General features: G+C 33.2%; 1 protein-coding gene across 1 annotated transcript in view; it reads right to left on the reverse strand.

Moving 5' to 3' along the window:
• LOC126882944 (glutamate decarboxylase) overlaps nucleotides 1–22557 on the reverse strand; it is a 264997-nt gene that overhangs the window by 173253 nt on the left and 69187 nt on the right. Inside the window, exon 2 of the mRNA XM_050648021.1 lies at nucleotides 8188–8424. Within this exon, the coding sequence (XP_050503978.1) occupies nucleotides 8188–8424 (237 nt within the window). The remainder of the gene's footprint in view (nucleotides 1–8187; nucleotides 8425–22557) is intronic.

Genomic DNA, 22557 nt, shown 5'->3' on the forward strand with positions numbered 1-22557 from the left:
ATGACCTGTGAAAATATATTTGCCCAATCAGATACTGTACTTTTACATTTAGGAGGTTTGTATATAGATAATATATTGAGTTCAATATTTTTAAAGTTTGTTTTGATGCCACAAACTTCAATATCAGAATTAAAGTTATAATTTAGTTTTAGTTCACTGAAGGTTACTGTGTTACGGATAAGAATCGCAACGCCACCAAACCGGTCTTCCTTCCTATCTCTTCTTATTAGGTTATAACCATTAAAACTGTAATGGGAATCTTTTTTAAACCATGTTTCGCTAATTAGCAAAATATCAATTTTTTTATTGTTTAAGTATTGCATTAAACTGTTTTTGTTTGACATAATAGATCTAGCATTCCATTGACCAATTTTTAAAATATTTTGTACAGCCATTAGAAGCTATTATTGTTTACAGTATTTAAAACCTGTTCTAATTCATTAATTATAGTCTTATCGTCTAACGTTTTTATATCTTCAATTGAACGAATATGTTCTAAGAGGTTCATTATAAAATTTGTTATAGTTTTTGTCAACTGATTTTTATTTTCAACTTTGTTATAATTGGGTTTATGTGGATTAGCCGGTAAAGGCTGGGCAGGTCCAAATGTAAAGGGAAAGATAGGTTTATGAATAGGAGATTGTATGATAGGAGAATTTGGTTTCCTTTTCTTTCCTACAGATGCATGTGAATTATTCATGTTCAATTGAGGAGATATTAGAGAGCGCGCTTTATTGGTTTGTGGGCCTAGCTGAGTGGAGACAGAATTTTTATTAATTTTTGGAAGCGAAGGAAATTCTTGTTCATTATTTTCAAGCAAAGAAAAATAATTTTGATTCATAACACCAGAAAATGATTGTTCACACAAATGTTTTGCCTCTAAAAAAGTAGTCTTTTGTTCGATCATTATACTTTTAATCTTTTTTTGTTTTTCATAAAAGGGACACCTTTTTGATATCGTAACATGCTCATTACTTTTACAATGTATACAATACATAGCTTTATCGCAAGTATGGTTAGTAGTTTTAGTTTGCCCACATTGAATACAACATTCCTGGGAACTTTTACACTGCTTTGACACGTGACCAAATTTCAAACATCGATAGCATTGAACGACCCTACCAATAAATTGTTCTACCGGAAAATAGACTCTATTAAAACCTATATAGTTGGGTAAAATATTACCCTCAAAGGTGACAACTATAGTTTTTTATCTACGTATTCAATTTTTTCTTCTTTTTGGATTCTACGCTTTGTCCTATAAATATTTAAAACTTTGGAGGTAGATTCAATGTTTTCCATAAGATAATTAATGTCAAATTGGGTGTCTACATCCCTTACAAGCCCTTTAACCTCCAACAAGTGATTTGGAATGTAAGCTCTTAAATTTTGAGCGTCTAATAATTTATTTTTGACAAGATTATTAGCTTCTAAACGTGATGACAGCAAAACTTTTATACGATTACGGCCAATGCTTTTTATCTCTTTAATATGTGTAAGTTTCAGGGTCTTAAATAGTAGGTGACCTATCGACATAGGATGCAATCTGGACAGACCACTTTCATTCCCAATTTTTTCAATATAAACCCAAATATTATCTAAATTGTACTTATCTGAAACCAAGTTGAAATATTTGATATCCTTTTGTTTTTCTATCGGCAAAGTAGCACTAGGTTGAAAACTATTATTTTCCATTACACTATCTATGTCTTTCGTCTGAGAGGACGTCCCTAATGAACTTTGTTCCCCCATAATGGGGGAACCAATTTAATTTGTTTATTTAAAAATTCACTGGACTATAAAATTTTATTTTTAACGAGTATTAAATTTTTAACGAGTTTTTAATAATTCAACAAAAATTGATAAATCCGGTTCTCACTGTAAATGATAGCCTGAGATCGATTCGAAGGTACGAATAAGACTGCACATTTATGTTAAAACAGAGAGTACAAAGAAGTTTTCTGGTAAGATTTAGATCAAAATGTTTTATAGAAAAAAAAAATAGTGCAACTTTTAATGTCGACATTAGAAATCCCCAATATAACGCGTATTTTTCGAGATACTGACCATGGGTGGTAAATTGCTAATTTTGGTCTCACTTTATGATTTTGATGGTGCTGAAAACGAAAATCAAGTTTATTTTGAATTTTAGGTGGGAGAACATTGTCTAAATCGCAATTTCGCCCTAAATATAATAAAAATTAAACCACGTTTTCTTTAAAGTTAAAAGTTGCACCATATTTTTCTATAACACATCTAGATCTAAAACTCCCCATAAAACTTCTTTGAACTCTATGGTTTAACATAAACGTAATCAAATAGATAAATTTTAAATTTTGTCACTTAATTTTTGTGATTTAACTCAAAACAGGTAACCTACCAAACATCTTTAAACAAACAAAAATCATAGCCATTCTAAAACCTGGAAAACCAACAGACAACCCAGCGAGTTACCGCCCCATCGCTGTACTCAGTTCAGCTTACAAGCTCCTCGAAAGACTGGTCCTGAACAGCTAAAAGCTACTTCAAAAAATACCAATTGAACAAGGAGGATTCAGGCCTCAACGAAGCACCACTGACCAAGTGCTCTCTATAACTACCTACATAGAGGCAGGTTACCAAAGAAAACTGAATACGTCTGTGGCATTCATCGATCTATCGGCTGCATATGACACGGTTTGGAAAGATGGCGTCATCTATAAGCTCCTGAAAATAATCCCCTGCAAAGCAACCGCCCGACTCATAAATACTATGCTGAGCAGTAGAAACTTTCGTGTAACCATGGGAACTACAGTGAGCAAACAGAGAACGCTTAACAACGGCCTCCCCCAGGGCTCCGTACTTGCACCGCTGCTATTTAGTATGTATATAGCTGATATGCCCCCTACCAGATCTAAAAAATTTGGATATGCAGACGACTGGGCACTTGCAACTCAAAACTCCTTAATACAAAACTCCGAGGCAATCCTAACGGAAGATCTGGAACGCCTGGTTAAGTACTTTAAACAATGGAGACTTAAACCTAACCCCAAAAAAACCGAGGTTAGCTGTTTTCACCTGAACCACAATATGGCCCACACAAAACTTAAAGTGTACATTGATAAGCAACTGCTCACGCACAACTATAATCCCAAGTACCTCGGCGTCACCCTGGACAGAACACTCTCCTTTAAGAAACATCTTGAGAACACCGCAGCAAAGCTGAGAACCCGTAACAACATCATACAGAAGCTTTGCGGGACTACATGGGGCTCAACAGCAAGTACACCTCGGTGTTCAGCCTTTGGACTCGTATACTCCGCAGCTGAATACTGCTCCCCTGTTTGGCTGAACAGCGTTCACACAAAAAATTATAGATACTCAGCTCAATGTCGCCATGCGTCTCATATCTGGAACGATCAAGTCTACACCTGTGGAGTGGCTTCCACTACTGAGCCACATACCTCCACCTAACCTTCGTCGTCAGCATGCTCTGCTTAGAGAATTCCAAAAGCTGCTTAACAACCCGCAGTTACCTATACACACATATGTCGCCGACGCTAACTCACATCGATTGCGCTCCAGAAAACCTCCGACTAGAGATGCAATAAACTTGAGTTCCAACAATTTCCAAATAAACTCCCAGTGGAAGAACATGCAGAGCGACAGACCGAACCTAATAATGAGAAACACACCATGCATCACAGAAACTCCACCAGGTTTTGACCTCCCCCGAAAATCATGGTCAACTCTTAACAGGATAAGAACGGGTCATGGAGTCTGCGCAGATTCCCTTTATAAATGGAAAATGAGAACCTCTGCTGAGTGCGACTGCGGCGCCGAGAAACAGACCATCCAGCATATGATTGCCGAAGGCCCTCGGAGAAAGTATGATGGAGATCCTCTGGACTTCGCCTCTGCAACACCAGCGTCGATTGAATATATTAATACATTAGATGTTAGACTATAACATATGTGTGATAATGTTGTGTATCAAATTGCCATACGCTAAATAAATAAAATAATGTGATTTAACTTTGCAATTCACGAATCTGCACCTTTCGTTTTTAAAAATTCATACCTTTTATAGAGAAACGACAGAAAGGCTACAGTTACTTTCATAGTATTCACAAAGGTAAAAAATATATGCTGTAGAAATTTCAGAAAAAATATTAAAATGGAACAGAGTTGTTCTGAAGCTATTTCCTTGTGGCATTTTTATAATCAACTATTTTTAATGGGAATAAGCCACAATTTTACTAAAAAAATGATTTTATTAACGTTTTGAAGCCCAAATCGGGTTTCGTTGTCAAAATACAAAATACTACTAAAATAAACAAAAATGTTGTTGCTTAGTAAAAAAAAATTCTTCTAATAATTTATTTAATCTGACTCATTTATATTGGCAATTCAGAGGTATATTATACATTTTAAAGTAGAAGACTTTAAAACGATATCGCCAATATTTATGAGTTGCGTTCCTGGGACGACTTTACTAAAAGATAGTTCATTCGATTACATGAAATCAATCCCAACTCAAGAATATCCGTCACAAAAAATCATAGCAAATCTGTCTTTAAAAAGACAACCAAATGCAACGATGACAGTAAAATTCTCGCGTTAGAGATTCCATATTCCATGGAACAGAGTTGTAGCGAGTTAAACGTAAAAATTCGTGACTTCATTCTTTTATTTATTTTTAGGTTAAAATTGCGATTTCGACTATGTTCCCTCACATAAAATTCAAAATAAACCTCTTTTTCTTTGTCAGCACCATCGAAAATATAAAATAAGACCAAAATTAGCCATTCACCGCACATGGTCAGTATCTCGAAAAATAAAGTTATTTTGGGGATGTATAACGTCTATATTAAAAGTTACGCCTTTTTTTTTCTCTAACACATTTGTAACTAAAACTTTCCAGAAAACTTCTTTGTACTCTATGTTTTAACATAAACGTGATTAATAAGATAAATTTCAAATTTTGCCACTCAACTTTTGCGATTAAACTTTGCGATTCACGAATCTGCATCTTATACGTTAAAAAATTCATAACTTTTACTAGAATAAAACTAACAGCTTAAAACAGATACCATTTTCTTCAAAGATGTGACCAACATATAGTGTACAAACTTTTGAAAAAAATATTAAAATGGACCAGAGTTGTAGCGAATTAAACGCAAAAAAGTGTGATTTCACTTTTTTTTATTTTTAGGGTAAAATTGCGATTTTGACAATATTTCTCCACCTAAAATTTAAAATAAATTTCATTTTCGTTTTCAGCACCGTCAAAAATATAATGTTAGACCAAAATTAGCGATTCATCACCCATGGTCAGTATCTCGAAAAATAACCGTTTTATTGGGGATTTCTAATGTCGATAATAAAAGTTGCACTATTGTTTTTTCTGTAAAACATTTTGATCTAAAATTTTCCAAAAAACTTCTTTGTATGTCCTTTTCATGAGCATTTTTCAGTGCGTCAAAAATGATAAAAAAAGGTAAGTCCGTGATAATACACATGTACAACATTTATATTATTATGACATTTTAGTTAATTATGACAGTTGTCACATTTTATTTGCAATTTGGCATAAAAACAAATCAGTTGTGTTTATTGCATTTATTAAATGGTATTTTCTTTGATTTGTATAGTCTTATAAATTGTACAGGTTATATTCGTAGATATATTATAATATAATTGGTAAATAATTTTTTTTCGATTAAAGCGATTAAAGTAGAATAAATGTTATAAATGTTTGTAATCACCGACGTGCCTTTTTTTCTGTCACATACAATTTAATGCGTTAGAAAGAAATCGAGAAACTGTCACGCACTGAAAGATGCTCATGAGAAAAAATACTTTCTATTTTAACATAAACGTGATTAAAAGGCTAAATTTTAAATTTCGTCACTCAACTTTTGCGAATAAACTTTGCAAGGCACAAATCCGCACCTTTTCCTTTAAAAAATTCATAACGTTTATCAGAATAAGCATTAAAGCTTGAAACAGTTGTCTTCAGAAATATTAGAGCTATATTATACTATATACTGTAAAAAGTTCGGAAAAAAATATTAAAATGGAACAGAGTTGTAGCGAGGTAAACGCAAAAAAAAGTGATTTTTTTTTATTTTTAGGATAAAATTGCGATTTTGACAATATTCCCCCCATGAAATTTAAAATAAATCTCATTTTCGTTTTCAGCACCGTCAAAAACATACAGCATGTCTAAAATTGGCCATTCACCTCTCCGTCGTCAGTACCTGGTCATTTTGGGGGTGCCCTCCGCTCGCCTAGTTTGCATCAACAGGTTTGCAATATTTCAATACTTAAAATTTCTGGATTCTCTCAGTAGTATGGTATAGTTAGACACAAACCCAGACATCCAAAGTGAAAGTTATCCTCTAACACCAAATTATTCTATATGGTCCACATAATGTTCAGAAAAAAGTTACACCATTTTGAGCGTCGGGTTTGGGGGGGGGGAGAGGGGGGAGAAATCTGCAAATTCGTAGTTTTTTAAGTTTTTCGTCAATATTTCTAAAACTTAGCGGTTTAGCATGAACAACCCTCTACACAAAATTGTTCTACATTAAATTTGAAATAAAAAAGGTCCTATGCATAACCCTTCTAAAATGAACGGTCCCAAAGTTACGGAGGTAGTATAGTATAATTGGTCCAAAAAAGGCCTAACCCAGACATCCAAAGTAAAAGTTTTCCTTTAAAACCAAATTGTTGTATATGGTCCACATATTGTTCAGTAAAAAGTTACACCATTTTGAGCGTCCGGTTTGGGGGGGGGGAGGAGATGGGGGAGAAGTCGGTAAATTAGTAGTTTTTTTACGTTTTTCGTCAATATTTCTAAAACTATGCTTTAGCGTGAGGAATGTTCTAAGCAAAAATGTTCTACATAAAATTTAAAACAAAAAAGGTTCCATACATAATTGTTATAAAATCAACGGTTCCAGAGTTACGGAGGGTGAAAAGTGGAGGTTTTAGATACTTTTTATATTTACCAAATTCTCCCCCCTCTCCCCCCAAACCCGACGCTCAAAATGGTGTGACTTTTTTCTGAACATTATGTGGACCATATAGATAATATAGAACAATTTCGTGTTGGAGGATAACTTTCACTTTGGGTGTCTGGGTTTTTGGTATAGTTACATCATAAATATTGCCCAAAAAATATAAAAAGTATCGAAAACCTCGACTTTCACCCTCCGTAACTCTGGAACCGTTGATTTTATAACAATTATGTATAGAACATTTTTTGTTTTAAATTTCATGTAGAATATTTTTGTGTATAACATTGTTTACGCTAAAGCATAGTTTTAGAAATATTGACGAAAAACTTAAAAAAACTACTAATTTACCGGCTTCTCTCCCATCTCCCTCCCAAACCGGAGGCTCAAAATGGTGTAACTTTTTACTGAACAATATGTGGACCATATAGAACATTTTGGTGTTGGAGGAAAACTTTTACTTTGGATGTTTGGGTTAGGCCTTTTTTTGGACCAGTTATTCTAAATTACCTCCGTAACTTTGGAACCATTCATTTTAGAAAGATTATGCATAGGGCCTTTTTTATTTCATATTTAATGTAGAACAATTTTGTATAGAAAGTTGTTCATGCTAAACCGCATAGTTTTAGAAATATTGGCGAAAAACTTAAAAATTTACGAATTTACCGATTTCTCCCCCCTCTCCCCCCCAAACCCGACGCTCAAAATGGTGTGACTTTTTTCTGGACATTGTGTGGACCATATAGAACAATTTGGTGTTGAAGGATAACTTTCACTTTGGATGTCTGGGCTATGGCATCTCTTGGATCAACTATACTATACTACAGTTAGACAGGATATTTCTTACGGACTACCTGTTTCCCTTATTATAGTTCAGTCGTCATAGAACAAGCTGAATTTTGCTGAGAATATCAATTTTGGGACCCCAGAAAAGATTCAAAAAAGTTTGCCACTCCTACCACCGGGCCTCCCCCTAAAATCCAACCTGGGAAGTCAACGAAAAACATCGAAAAATATAGCTGAGATCATTCTGAACAAAAATATTTATTAGCACTTTTTGTGATATAGAGCTAAGGAAATCGGTAAGAATTTAAATATTTTAGAGCTTGGAATATGGCTTAAAGTTCTGCTGTAAAAAATGTATACATACACATTATTATTTTTTAATTAAAATTATATTACTTACCAGTTTTAACTTGATACTTCAAAGTTGTGGCGCAATCGTTAACGAGTTGTCCCAGGGATACTCCTTCTTCCGGAATTTTAAGATCTAAAAGCTTTATCATTTCCTCTGGATGGTGGAAGTCAAGAATCTTCTCCTTTCTGTCATTTTGTTGCTTTACGTAGTCCAAAAGGACATCCACGATTTTTTGAAGAAACTCGTGTGTGACTTTATCGTTAGCATTTGGATAAGGAATGAGATCTGTAACAACAAGAAAAAAATAAATAAAATTTTCAATGGGTATTGAAAAACAATAAATATGTATAGAATACAGTTTTACCTGATGTGCGCATTATGTTGGTGTTTAATGTCATTTCTAATGAGGCTAACTTTGTCTAAAGTAGGTCTAAATATTAATTACCAAAAGACAAAAATGATGACGAATTTAGTTCCGAGCCATCATTTAAAGGTAAAAGACGTCGAAATTGAAGTTGTTGACAGTTACATATACGGTAAAAATTAGCAGAGACAATCAAACTGCTGAGCTGCTAAGGCTACGGCTCCACGGGCTGGAAATTGACGCTAGCAGTAGCCGCAAAACGAACTTAAGGTTCCGCAGAACGGAATAGGAATAGCCGAACTGTACCGACTACAGGACTTGTGCGTAGTCGGTTCAGTTCGGCTATTCCTATTCCGTTCCGTGGAACCTTAAGTTCGTTTTGCGGCTACTGCTAGCGTGAATTTCTCGCCCGTGGAGCCTTAGCCTAAGAAGAATAACTCTGGGATTGGCAGCATATAGAAGACTACGTGATATTTTTAAAGGTGATATTCCTATCAGCTTATATTATTATTAAAAAGAAGAGCCTTTAATGAATGTGTACTGCCTGTTCTTAGATATGGCGCAGAGACACTTACTCTAACAAGGACATCTGCAGGAAAACTACAAGTGACGCAACGTAGAATGGAAAGATCATTGTTGGGCATGACGTTAAGAGATAGGGTAAGAAACGAAGAAATTTGTAGAAGTGGTGTAGAAGACATTATAAAACACATAGCCAAAATTAAATGGAAGTGATCAGGACACGTCGCTAGAATGAGAGATGATAGGTGAACCAAAAAACTCTTGGAGTGGAGACCGAGAGCGGATAGACGAAACCCGGGAAGACAACCCACAAGATGGACTGACGATATAAAGAGGATTTGTACCAACTGGACTGCAGCAGCGTAAGAGAGATCTGAAAGGAAGTTTTTCGAGGAGGCCTATGTTCAGCAGTGGACGACTATGGGCTGATGATGATGATATATGATGATGATGTCCTTATCCATCGTCTTCCTCCACTCTCTATAAGAATACTAAGAGTAAGAATCAAACTGGATGTCAAACCTTTGAAGGTGATAGCAATATCCGCACCTGAGAAGAACAGAGGTACCAATAAAAGAGAAAACTTTCATGAATTTCTTCTTAGGGTAATGATGTAGCACTAGGAATAAAACAACGATATAATAAAAATATCAAAAATGAAAACGGAGATCTTCTGACCGACCTCTGCAACCTAAATGAATTACGTATTACTTTTTCCCGTACAAAGGACAATGCACATACAGTTATAAAAACACTCAACAACCAAAATCTATGGTACACTAGATTTTGTGGAATATAGAGTTACTCAAGTCTTTGATGTAATAGAAATAGCAAGCAATCATAAATTGGTACTATGCAAAATTCGAATGAAAACATAGGTACTTATATGAAAAACAAATTAAAGGAGTTCAAGAGGACCAAGCTTGTGGCATAAAAGAAACCAAGAAACTGATCAAAATATATACATGTCAATCAATTAGATGACATTGTGCGATGATCTCCATGAACTAGCAATTGGTAGAGTATTTTTTTAATATTTGGTAAGTTTGTCACGGAACACACTAACCCCTACAAGGAAATCGGATATAAGATTGAGTTAGCTTGTTAAATCTTTATTAAAATAAAATTCCTCTTCTGCAATGATAACATCTATATCTATCTATTGTATAAGGATTTTCTAGGATAAAAATAAAAAAGTTACGGTTAAAAAATCAATATATAAAAAAAGGAGAAATCCAATTGGAAGCATAATAATGTAAGTTAGCGGTGTTTTTAGTCATTGGACTTATTTATTCTTCTTTATTTATCTATTATTAATAGATTCTAGAAGTTTGACTGGCTTAGAATGATTAGTTTTTAAAAAACTGAAGTTTAAAGCGAATAACGAATGTTTGCAATTTGGTAAAAAATGCCATTTTCTTCAGAATAGAAAGATTAGCATCAGAGATACGAAAAAATGTTTAAATATGAAATTGTAGGTAATTTAATTCCCAAGAACTTGGTTTGATAAAATTTGTTATACGGCAAAAATTTAGTGAATCGTAAATGAGTATACCATCGAAAAACATTGATTTTTTTAGATATAAAACTAACACTTTCGATAGCGAATAAATCAAAAACTATTAATTTTCCAAAAAAATGTATAGAACATCTTTTGCTTAGAATTAATGTTTTTATTAACTTTTGCGGTCAAAATACAATAAAAAATTTCCACCCCGAGATAGGGTTGCAACCACCCCCATGGTAAAAGCGCCTGTCAGCATCATATAGATTTTGATCCATGGACTATCCACTATTTATTCTCAAATTTTCAAGCAAATTGATCCATTCTGGAAAAATTGCGAGGTGAAAAGCTTTGGTTCCTGGACTATACCTTTTACCAAGAAAAACATTTTTCATTAAATTTACTTATTATTATTATATTCCAACTTACGCATGTAAAATAACTTTCAATAGTGTGTATTTATCGTATTCTAAAAAAGACTGAAAATAATTACATAACAACGTTCTACCCTCTTCAGAGTGAAGTGTCTATCTATCAAAGCAGATAACAGCAAATCCCTCGGGAATCATTTTGGTTCGGTTCACAAAAATACGTTATTCTTTCGCAAATCCCTACTTTTTATATACTCAAAGATAGTAATATTGATTGATATATCACATACGGAGACTTCGCCGATATTTAAAAATAGTAAATATTATAAAAATATGCTTGTAGATGGTTTATGTGAAACAATATCGCAAATTCTTTATTAATGTTAAACTGTGTAGCATTTATTTTATGGATAAGAAAAAATATTATGTCTCATATTTTTCTGTCATTAATAAGAAAATTTTATTAATTATTACGTAAATGAAACAAACACATGCAATGCATATATGATATTTATCTATATAATTTATCTGCCTTCCTATGCCTCTATTATGGCCATGTAGATAATTCAGGAGTGTTTCAGAGTATTTCAGGAGCAGGGCAGTTCAACGAAAGATGCAATTTTCATTAAAATCCAGTTGATGGAGAAATATAGAAATAAAGAAACAAACGCTCATAGGGTGTTCATGTTTATTGATTTTGAGAAAATATTTGATAGAGTTCTTCGAAAGATTTTGTGATGGGCACTCGAAAGGAGTACCCGGTGAATATGTAAGGATTGTGAGAGATATGTATGAGGGAGTAACAATTGAGGGAGATATTAATAAATTTCATGTGAAAGTAGGATTACACCAAGGCTCGTTACTTAGTCCTTATTTATTCTGATTAAGATAAAGGCAGTTTTTTTTTTATTCAGAGTTGGACCACCATCTCCATATAGCTATTTCAGTATCTATGCATGCTCAGTGAAGCTATGCAGTCACAAGTCTGAAACAAATATCAACAATCCTGCCTATTTAAGGGAAAACATCGCGATGCAATGTTTCCACCTTTTGAGACGCAAAACAGCGACATCTCTCGTAATAAGAGGAAGACGAAAAGCCCTAGATACAAAGTTTGCTACTTTTATACAATTAGAATAATTGAAATAAAAATAACAAACAATATTTTAAATCAAAGACTTTTCGTTAAGAAACTGCTTTTTGGCTGCATCCTGTATCTCCGGCTTTTACAATATATAAGCACAAGAGACGACGAATATAGAATAAAGCAAATAAAGGACACTTTGGCCACGTATTAACCTTCTTTTCGTCTAGGAAAAGGACCGAAAGACAGTTTCAGGTACACAAATCTGAGTAAAGATGAAAAAGATAAAGGCAGTTTTTGTTTTTATTTGATTCAGAGTTGGACCACCATCTCCATATAACTATTTCAGCATCTATGCATCCTCAGTGAAGCTATGCAGTCACAACTCTGAAATAAATATCAACAATCCTGTTTATTTAAGGGAAAACATCGCGATCCAATGTTTCTACCTTTTGAGACGCAAAACAGCTACATCTCTCTTAATACGAGGAAGACTAAAAGCCCTGGATACAAAGTTGGCTACTTTTATACAATTAAATAAATTGAAATAAAAATAACGAACAATATTTTAAATCCAAGACTTTTCGTTAAGAAACTGCTTTCTGGCTGCATCCTGTATCTCCGGCTTTTACAATATATAAGCGCAAGAGACGACAAATATAGAAGAAAGCAAATAAAGGACACTTTGGCCACGTATTAACCTGATTAGTTTTGGACCAGATAACAGCAAAACTACAGGGTAACATTCTCTGACGCTTAATGTATGCTGATGATGTAGTGTTAGTAGGAAATAATGAAGGCGACTTAGAACAAAAACTAAAACAATGGAGAGAGGCTCTCGAGGAAAAATATTTAAAACTTACTTTGACAAAAACAGTGTTTGGAAGGTTGATAAAGATTGAGTTACTACAAATTAAATGATATCTTTGGATGGTGAAGAATTTTTTTGTACATAGGATGAAAAATGTTTTAAGTAGGGAAGCCGACCCCACATAGTAATAATGGCAAAGAGAAAATTATTGTATTCCATAAGATATATACTGGTAGGCGTCCACGGTTGTCTGGTTTATTTTTACACCACATTTTAATTTACTATTTTTATTGGGAGTAAGCCACAATTTTACGTTTATTTTGACGGAAATCGTCATTTATTTCGTCCATTTCGGAAATCGTTTTCAAAATACAAATTTAATGTATATTAATCGTAAATTAAAAAGAGGTCGATACGTGATGTAAAATCGAAAACTATAGAAAGTAAAATATAAAGATATGCTGATGATTAATAAAAGCTAAGAAATCCAGGAAAAGAATTTTAAAAATAATATGTGGTAATTACAGTTAAAACTAGTCTTAACTCTTTTAGTAAAGATATTTAATTTCTTCTTATTGTAATGATTTTTTACATAAAGTAAACATTACGTAAGTTGATAAAAAAAGAAAAAAAATTATTTTCTAAACAAAATCGAAAACTACACTAGTCACAAAAAGTATCACATAAATGTATTAAGCGTAGAAGTTTTGATTAGTATCTCCTAAATTTTCTTGGAAATGCCAGGAAATAAAAGGTAGGAATATTCTAACAGTGGTTTATTCCAGTTAAATAAAAAATCAAAGACCAACAGGCCAAAAAAAAATGAAAATAACAATTATTCAACAAAAATGAAAAATACAAATCTATAAAATAAGGAATTTTAGGGACAAATTAAACACTTTAGTATCTGGTATTAGCACCTCTGGCCCTAATGCCGTCCCTCATTATCTGTGGAAAGTTACTTATTGTTGAAAGACTGATAGGTTTTGTACACACTTGAAATGAATGAAAGAAGTGAAAGAAGTATATTAAAGTGTGTAAATGTATTTTAATTTCCTTAGCTAAGCGCTTTCGACATAAAAGTCATCTTCAGAGCTAATGCTACAATAAAAAGTTAAAACAATAAGTAAAAAGATGTTCTAAGTACAAAGTTTTTTAACTTACGTCAATATATAAAAAGTACCGGCTACTTAGGAATGTCTTTTCTTGCATCGCATTAAGAAATTTGTAATTCAGGTCCACCGTACAACTCCGGCTGATGAAAGCTAGTTTTAATTTTTAGTTTTTCTATAGTAAAACAATAAAAACAACCACTGGGACGATACATACATATAAAATTTTTTTCATGGTAAAGGTTTTACCCAACCATTTTGGGTAATGGGTTTCATGGTAAAGGTTGGGTAAAACCTTTACCATGAAAAAAATTTTATATGTATGTATCGTCCCAGTGGTTGTTTTTATTGTTTTACCATAGAAAAACTAAAAATTAAAACTAGCTTTCATCAGCCGGAGTTGTACGGTGGACCTGAATTACAAATTTCTTAATGCGATGCAAGAAAATACATTCCTAAGTAGCCGGTACTTTTTATATATTGACGTAAGTTAAAAAACTTTGTACTTAGAACATCTTTTTACTTATTGTTTTAACTTTTTATTGTAGCATTAGCTCTGAAGATGACTTTCATGTCGAAAGCGCTTAGCTAAGGAAATTAAAATACATTTACACACTTTAATATACTTCTTTCACTTCTTTCATTTAAGTTACTTATTGTTCGTCCGCTATAACTTTTCCCATGCGTCACGATTCATTTTCAAACAAATTAAGTCAAAACATAAAGTGAAACGAGCGTCGATGTGTATATACATTTTGTATACTATATACTATATAATATAATACAGCACACATCGGCGTAGGTTTCACTCTATGTTTTGACTTAATTTGTTTGAAAATGAATCGTGACGCATGGGAAAAGTTATAACGGACGAACTATATCAGAGATCGCATGTAATCCAAATCAAAATTTTCCCATTCTTCCGTTAAAACAATTCCCAGTTCATCAAGGTTATATCTGGAGCGACGACACGGGCTCTTATGCATCTTTCTAGGCAGTCTCAAACATGCTCAATTGGGTTTAGATCTGTGCTGACTGCTGGCCAATCAAGAACTTGAATACCAACCTCTTGAAGGTATTGCATTTTTGTTCTATCAACGTGTGGACGAGCGCTGTCTTAGCGTAAAGGACGAAATTATCTACAATAATTAGAACAAAAGGCATACAATTTTCTTCAAGAACCTCTCTTATATACCTACCAATCACCTGTCAAGGGCTCCCTCCCTACGAAACCCTGTTAATTATATGTGATCTGCAAAGCGATACCTCCCCATATCATAATCGAGCCACCTCCAAAATTTCTAGCTGCTCTTATGTTAAACTGAGAAAATCGCTCATGGGCACGTCTGTAAACTTTAATACGTCTGTCGGTCCACAAAATTCAAATCTTGACTCATCAGTAAAAAGAATATTAGTCCAATCGTTAATATCTCAATCGGCATGTTCTTGTGCAAACCTTAAACGTTCCATACGGTGTGCCCTCGTTGTTAACAATTGAGCAAATGAGCAGTAGCAGGCATTCTGGCTCTGATTCCAAAGTTCGTTATAGACCTGGATCCCGCGAAGCAAATAAAAGTTGATTAATAGCAAGCTGAAAATTTGTTAATAGCTTAACGGTGTAGTCGGACAAACTTTGATGTACGGGAACACTTTAACAGGGGAAGTTTAAACTGTGGAACAGTTTAAAAATTTGAAACGTCAGATTACGAAAACGTCCCATGTAGGTATTTTGTCGGACAGAACATCCAATTGATTTGATACCCTTTCATTAAAGTCTCATGCAAAAATCAGACTGCTATTACTAACCAACATGATTCCTCTCATTTGACATGCTCTTCATGTTCCACTCATTAAAATGCCCAGTTGGTGATAAACACCAGTCTGATTTTTGCATGAGAGTTTAATGAAATGGTAACAAATTAATTGGAAGTTGTGTCGGACAAAATACATGGAACGTTTTCGTAGTCTGGCGTTCCAAATTTTTAACCTGTTCCACAATTAAAACTTCCCCTGTTCCAGTGTTCCCGTACATCAAAGTTTGCACGACTAGACATCGTTAAGCTATTAACAAATTTTCAGGTTGCTCTTAATCAACTTTTTTTTGGTACGCAGGATTTAGGTCTATTAATTTATTTCTAACCGAATTGCTACTTACTTGAATACTACGGACTGTGAAAAAATCATTTTTCTCAGCTGGAAAAAATCAAAAATCAGTTGCTCAGCTGTAACATAAAACGGTCATCTGTGGGATTCGTGCACCTGGGAAGTCCTGGAACTGGTCTTCTTGTATAACTTCTAGTTTCTCTATACTTTCTGAAAGCTCTTGAAATGTTAGATTGGTGGATTCCTAGAACATCAGTAACATATTGCTGCGATCGTCCATCTCCAAATAAAGCTACGATTTGATCTGCTTGTTCTAACGTTAAATTACTCATTTTTTTTTTCTAAGAACGCACCTCCTCATTAAAAAATCAAGCAGACATAGTTAGTCCAGAAAGCCACTGCGCATCCGCTAGGAAAAATATTCTAATTCGGATTTTTTGCACAATCTTACTTAAAAAGGACTCCTTTTAACAAATTTGCATGTTGCCAGGGCCAAAAGGTGGTCAAAAGTTATTTAAACGTTTTTTTTTGTTTTGTCCTAAAATTATTTTTTTTGCATGGAAAAAAGTTTTTTTAGGTTTTTTTGATCATTCCAAACAGAAAATGTCTTTAGTGACTTTTCTCTAAAAATGATAGTTTTTGACATATAAGAGATTAAAAATTGAAAAATTGCGAAATAGGCCATTTTTAACCCTCAAAAACTATGTGAAGAACTGAAAATTTGAATGTTGCCAAGGTAGGTGGATATTTTTTAAACATCGATTGATGAAATCCCGAAGAGTTTTTTGCAATACATTATTCAAAACTCCTTTGTTTTTTAATTGCTAATCAAGCGTGCGGGACATTATTTTCCACCGACAGTATGGTGCAAATGAAAGGAATAAATTCGTTATATCGTAAACCGGCGACTTTAAGGAAAAATCCCGAAACAGGTCGATTTTTATTTTTAAGTTATGATATTGCGGCATATATGGTATATTAGTGACGTCATCCGTCTGGGCGTGATGACGTAATCGATGATTTTTTTAAATGAGAATAGGGGTCGTGTGGTAGCTCATTTGAAAGGTACTTCAATTCTCTATTCAGTAATGTAAACATTTACATAATTATTTATACAGGGTGTCCTTCTACTTCTTTTTTTGTCAAATAATTGAATTTAATAAAATTTTTTTGGACACCCCGTATAAATAATTATGTAAATGTTTATATTACTAAATAGAGAATTGAAGAACCTTTCAAATGAGCTAGCACACGACCCCTATTCTCATTTAAAAAAATCATCGATTACGTCATCAGGTCCAGATGGATGACGTCACTAGTATACCATATATGCCACAATATCTTAACTTAAAAATAAAAATCGACCTGTTTTGGGATTTTTCCTTAAAGTCGCCGGTTTACGAAATAACGAATTTATTCCTTTCATTTGCACCATACTGTCGGTGGAAAATAGTGTCGCGCACGCTTGATTAGTAATTAAAAAACAAAGGAGTTTTGAATATTGTATTGCAAAAAACTGTTCAGGATTTCATCAATCGATGTTTAAAGAATATCTGCCTACCTTGGCAACATTCAAATTTTCAGTTTTTCACATAGTTTTTGATGGTTAAAAATGGCCGATTTCGCAATTTTTCAATTTTTAATCGCTTATATCGTCGTATCCCTGCGAAAAGTCACTAACTGACATTTTGTGTGAAATTTACTTAACTACATCTAGTGGTCTACTGTGGGCAGTTTGTTCATCTGTAGAAGTCACGAACTGCAAAACTGAACGGAACATAGTAATTTAAAATTGGTAATAATGATTATATAACATGTAACAAAAATATAAAACTGGTAAAATTCACTAACGGAGTTAACGACTTTTTCCAATATGATCAATGTCTTATAATATAATATGTTATAGGGAATATTGTATGTTAAAAAATCACTAATGGCAGTTAGTGACTTTTGCCACAATAGTGTTCTCTACAAAACGAATAAACCATAGTCGCTGATATAGACTTTGTCAAAGAACACATTAATTCAGATTCCTTCAATGGAGTCGCACTACTGTAGGAAAAGTACAAAGAGACACTACTTGGACTCGCAAGTTATCCATTCGCAAAATGTACTCACTCTATACTACATTATGTGAAGAAAAAAATAAAGTTCCAGTGGGTCATTCAGTATACCGAAAAGTTTTTTGTGAGTCGTACAATTTGCCATTTTTTGTACCAAAGAAAGACCAGTGCCCTTTGTGTAATAAAGTTTCTGAGGCAAAATTAGTAGGAGAACTAACAGAAGAACTGGAACAGCGCTTTAATGAGCATATTCAACGAAAAGAAGCAGCCTATGAGGCAAAAACCCATGACAAAATTAGGTCACAAGAAGATGCTACATTTATGTCAGCAACATTTGATATGCAAGCTTTTCTTCAAATACCTTCAGGAAATGTATCTTTATTATATTACAGCCGTAAACTGTGTATTTACAATTTATGCATTTACAATGTATGCAGTTATAAAGTTTAGATATGGGTACACTGGACCTTACGTCAAACTCAATGTAAGTGGAAAAGTTAAAAGGTCGTCAACCCTATGTTACCGAAATTAAGAAAGCATATCAGCAACCTATTCCGATCAGTTCATTAAAAAAAAAGGATTTGTTACAACTTTGCAAGAAAGAAGTAATACCTCAGGAACTTCATGCCTGGTATGCTTCCTTACCAACAGCGAATGTACCGGATTTAACACATGAACCAGCCGTTGATGAGGAAGACGATGATGAAGAAGCCTTCTCAGAATAACAACTCATTTTAACTTGTTATAACTATAATAAATATAATAATGATATTATCTTTATTTTTAATAAATCATTCCTGGCATATGAGCTCTATTTAGTATTTGGAAAAAATCACTAACTGCTTTTTTGCCAAAAATCAGACGTATTACTAACTACTCTCGGATTATACATAACACTCATTATTCACTTATTGCAGAATCACTAGAAACAATAAATATGGAAAATACTTTGTCAACGGTTAATTTATAAATTTAAATTATTACTTCAAATTAATGTATCTCGAAAACAGTAAAATGTCAGTTAGTGACTTTTCGCAGGGATCCGACGATATGTCAAAAACTATCATTTTTCGAGAAAAGTCACTAAAGACCTGTTCTCTTTGGAATGATCCAAAAAACCTAAAAAAACTTTTTTCCATGCAAAAAAAATAATTTTAGGAAAAAAAACAAAAAAAAAACGCCAAAAAAATTTTTGACCACTTTTTGGTCCTGGCAGCATGCAAATTTGTTAAAAGGAGTCCTTTTTGAGTAAGATTGTGCAAAAAATCTGAATTAGAATATTTTTCCTAGCGGATGCGCAGTGGCTTTCTGGACTAAGTGCACAGATCAAATTCTCGAACACAAATGTCCAAAATAAATATTCTCTATTATCAACGTTTTGTTTAACAGTTTTTTTTTTCGGCAAAAACACGCTTCAACTTGAAATATGATGGGTTTGTAGACCCGTAAAGGAAACCATATAAGAGTATTATAACATTCTGCCGAAAATTAAAAATTACTTTTTTTCTGTTTTAAAAAAATAATGTGAATAGGTACTTTTTGTGATTAGTGTATATTAAAAAATTTTCATGAAGCGCCTTCCAACTCCGATGCGATTTTCATTCCAAATTCCAGAACCCATATGGCTGGCCCTAAACAAATCAATCCGACAATAAGCAAACACCCAAGAAGTATTTCAATTACGAATCAGGGGCATCGGCGAATAATTTTAAACCCTATGTCGATGGGGACGGGGATGAGATTCTCCCAGCTATCGAACGGGCAACATCTGCTACGTGGAGAGGCACAGCTTGTAAAGAAGTCAGTCACGGACTGGACACGTGCAAAATAACAAAAGGATGAATTAATAGTTATCCATATAATAATAATTGAGTTATCCTCCCGCTCAAAAAGGTCCGGAACATTGTTTAAATAATCCAAATGTCAAAAAATGAAGGAAAAATTCGATTTTTTTCTTCGTTTTTTGATTATAACTTTAAAAGTATTCATTTCCCAGAAAAGATGTACTAACATCAAAGTTGCGTAATTAAATTTCCTACAATATAGAATTAGTTAAAAGTTAAAAAAATAGTCACCATTGTTGCAAAATAGCAATAATTGCGAAAAAAACATAAAAAACAAGTATTCGCATTTTACGTTTTTCAACCATTTCTGCTAAACTTAGGACCTTCATATTTTACCCAGAAAAACTTTATGATATTTAAAACAATACTGTAAATTTAGTTAAGATCGGTTCAATAGATTTTGCAAAATAAATTTTGCAATCCAGCTTTCGCAAAAAAAAATAATTTTTTCAAAATGTTACAGGACTGAAAATAAAGCAGATAGCAAGTTAAATTTTTTTTCACGAATAGAAGAATATGTACCATTCATTTGCAATTTGCAAAATTAAAATCGGTTAACTACCACGGTGTCAGAAATTTTTTTAAATAAACATTAATTTTTGGTGCTACGAGCAGGACAGCGGTGTTTGATTCACACAAGTTGATTTCCACCAAAATTTCTTCTAATCTTTATCTAATATATTATTTTCCTACTCTATATTTTGTTGTATGTTCAGATCTTAATTCAAGACAAATCAAACTTATTGTTTCTGAAAAATTGATAAAACAATTGCATATGTTTAAAAATAATATACTTTTATTTTCTACACTATATAATACACTAAGTTAAAATATATGAACAAAGAAAGTTTTTGCTAAAAAAAGTGTTATCTCAAAGGACAGAGTATGTGTTTTTATTTTGCAATAAACAAATTTATTTATTTGTTTCGAAATGTACCAAAAATTAAAATTTATCAATCATTATCAAAGGTCATTGGAATGCCCAATCAGAGCGAACGTATCCGTTGTCCTGCGCGTAGCACCAAAAATTAATGTTTATTTAAAAACAATTCCTGACGCCGTGGTAGTTAACCGATTTTAATTTTACAAATTTAAAATGAAAGGTTCAGTATTCTTTTATACGTGAAAAAATTCAACTTACTGTCTGCTTTATTTTCACTGCTGCAACAATTTGAAAAAATGAATTTTTTTTGCGAAAGCTGAATTGCAAAATTTATTTTGCAAAATCTATAAATCCGATCTTAATAAAATTTAGAGTATTGTTTTAACATATCATAAAGTTTTTCTGGCTGAAATATGAAGGTCCTAACTGTACCATAATAAATGGTTGAAAAACGTAAAATGCAAATACTTGTTTCTTTTATGGTTTTTATTTCGAAATTATTGCTATTTGGCAACAAAGGTGACAATTTTTATAATTTTTAGTTAATCCTATATTGTAGGAAATATAATTACGCAAATTTTATGTTCGTGCAACTTTTCTCGAAAATAAATATTTTTAAAGTTATAATCAAAAAACCAAGAAAAAAATGGAATTTTTCCTTCATTTTTTGACATTTACTTAAACAATGTTCCGGACCTTTTTGAGTGGGAGGATAACTCAAATATTATTATATGAGCTATTTTCAAGCAATTTCTGCAAAAAAATATGAGTCACCCCTCAACATTTAAATGTACTAATATTTTTACAGATGCGGCCTGGTCTATATAACGAATCAATTATTCCAATACAAATTCATATAAATTCAATGGGATCGGTTCCAAATTTGTTAAATATGCAACATGTAACATACTCCAAAACCAACAAAAATCTATAAACAAAAATGAAACAACTTGATGTTTCATAAAATAAGTGTATGTATGCACACATTTTTTAAATGGCTTTAATCTGAAGTACGATGAAGAAATGGTAACCTGCAGATGACTGCCGTCATCATTTTTCGCTGGTAAAGATGGACCTGGCTTTGTCCAACGTTATTTTTGTTGACATGTCTGTTTCGTTCTTCAGTTATTTATAAAAGCTAATTCCTCGAGAAACTTTTGCGCTACGTTCGACGTCAGCATCGTTTTCAAGAAGGATATTTATTCCTTGTTCGAAATAGGAAAAGCTTTCGACAATTTTTTGATGTTAGCTGTTTGGAAACAACAGGCTCTGTCTCTTCATCAAATGCCAGTTCTGTTTACAACTGAATAAGTTCTTCATACGAAGCGAGTTCCCTATCAGCTTCAAGTAGATCAAGCACATCTCGTTCGTTCAAACCTACAAAGCCGAGATTATGTGCTAAATCCCAAATGTTTGGCCTAATTTCAGGAAGGATATTAACTTCTGCTTCAGTAGGATGTGTACTTTCACACATTCTAGCCATTTTTTTAAATGGTTCATTGTTGTTAATTTTAATTCCTTCTATAATTCACTGATGCTATCAGCAGCATCCCGGATGTTATAGTTTTCCAAAATGTTTTGATTGAAGACTGACCATCGGTTTCCTTTATAAGTTGTCGGAAAGTTCGGCGTAGGTAATATGCCTTCTTCTTCTAAAAGTGTCTATCTTCTAGTGATGTTGGCGACCAAATTGATCCATCTTATTCTCTTTACAGCAACTCTAAATAGATCAGATGGCGTTAGGTGACCAAGCCCTG

The sequence above is a fragment of the Diabrotica virgifera genome, chromosome 4 (assembly GCF_917563875.1).
Source record: "Diabrotica virgifera virgifera chromosome 4, PGI_DIABVI_V3a".
In the NCBI taxonomy this organism is placed as follows: Eukaryota; Metazoa; Arthropoda; class Insecta; order Coleoptera; family Chrysomelidae; genus Diabrotica; species Diabrotica virgifera.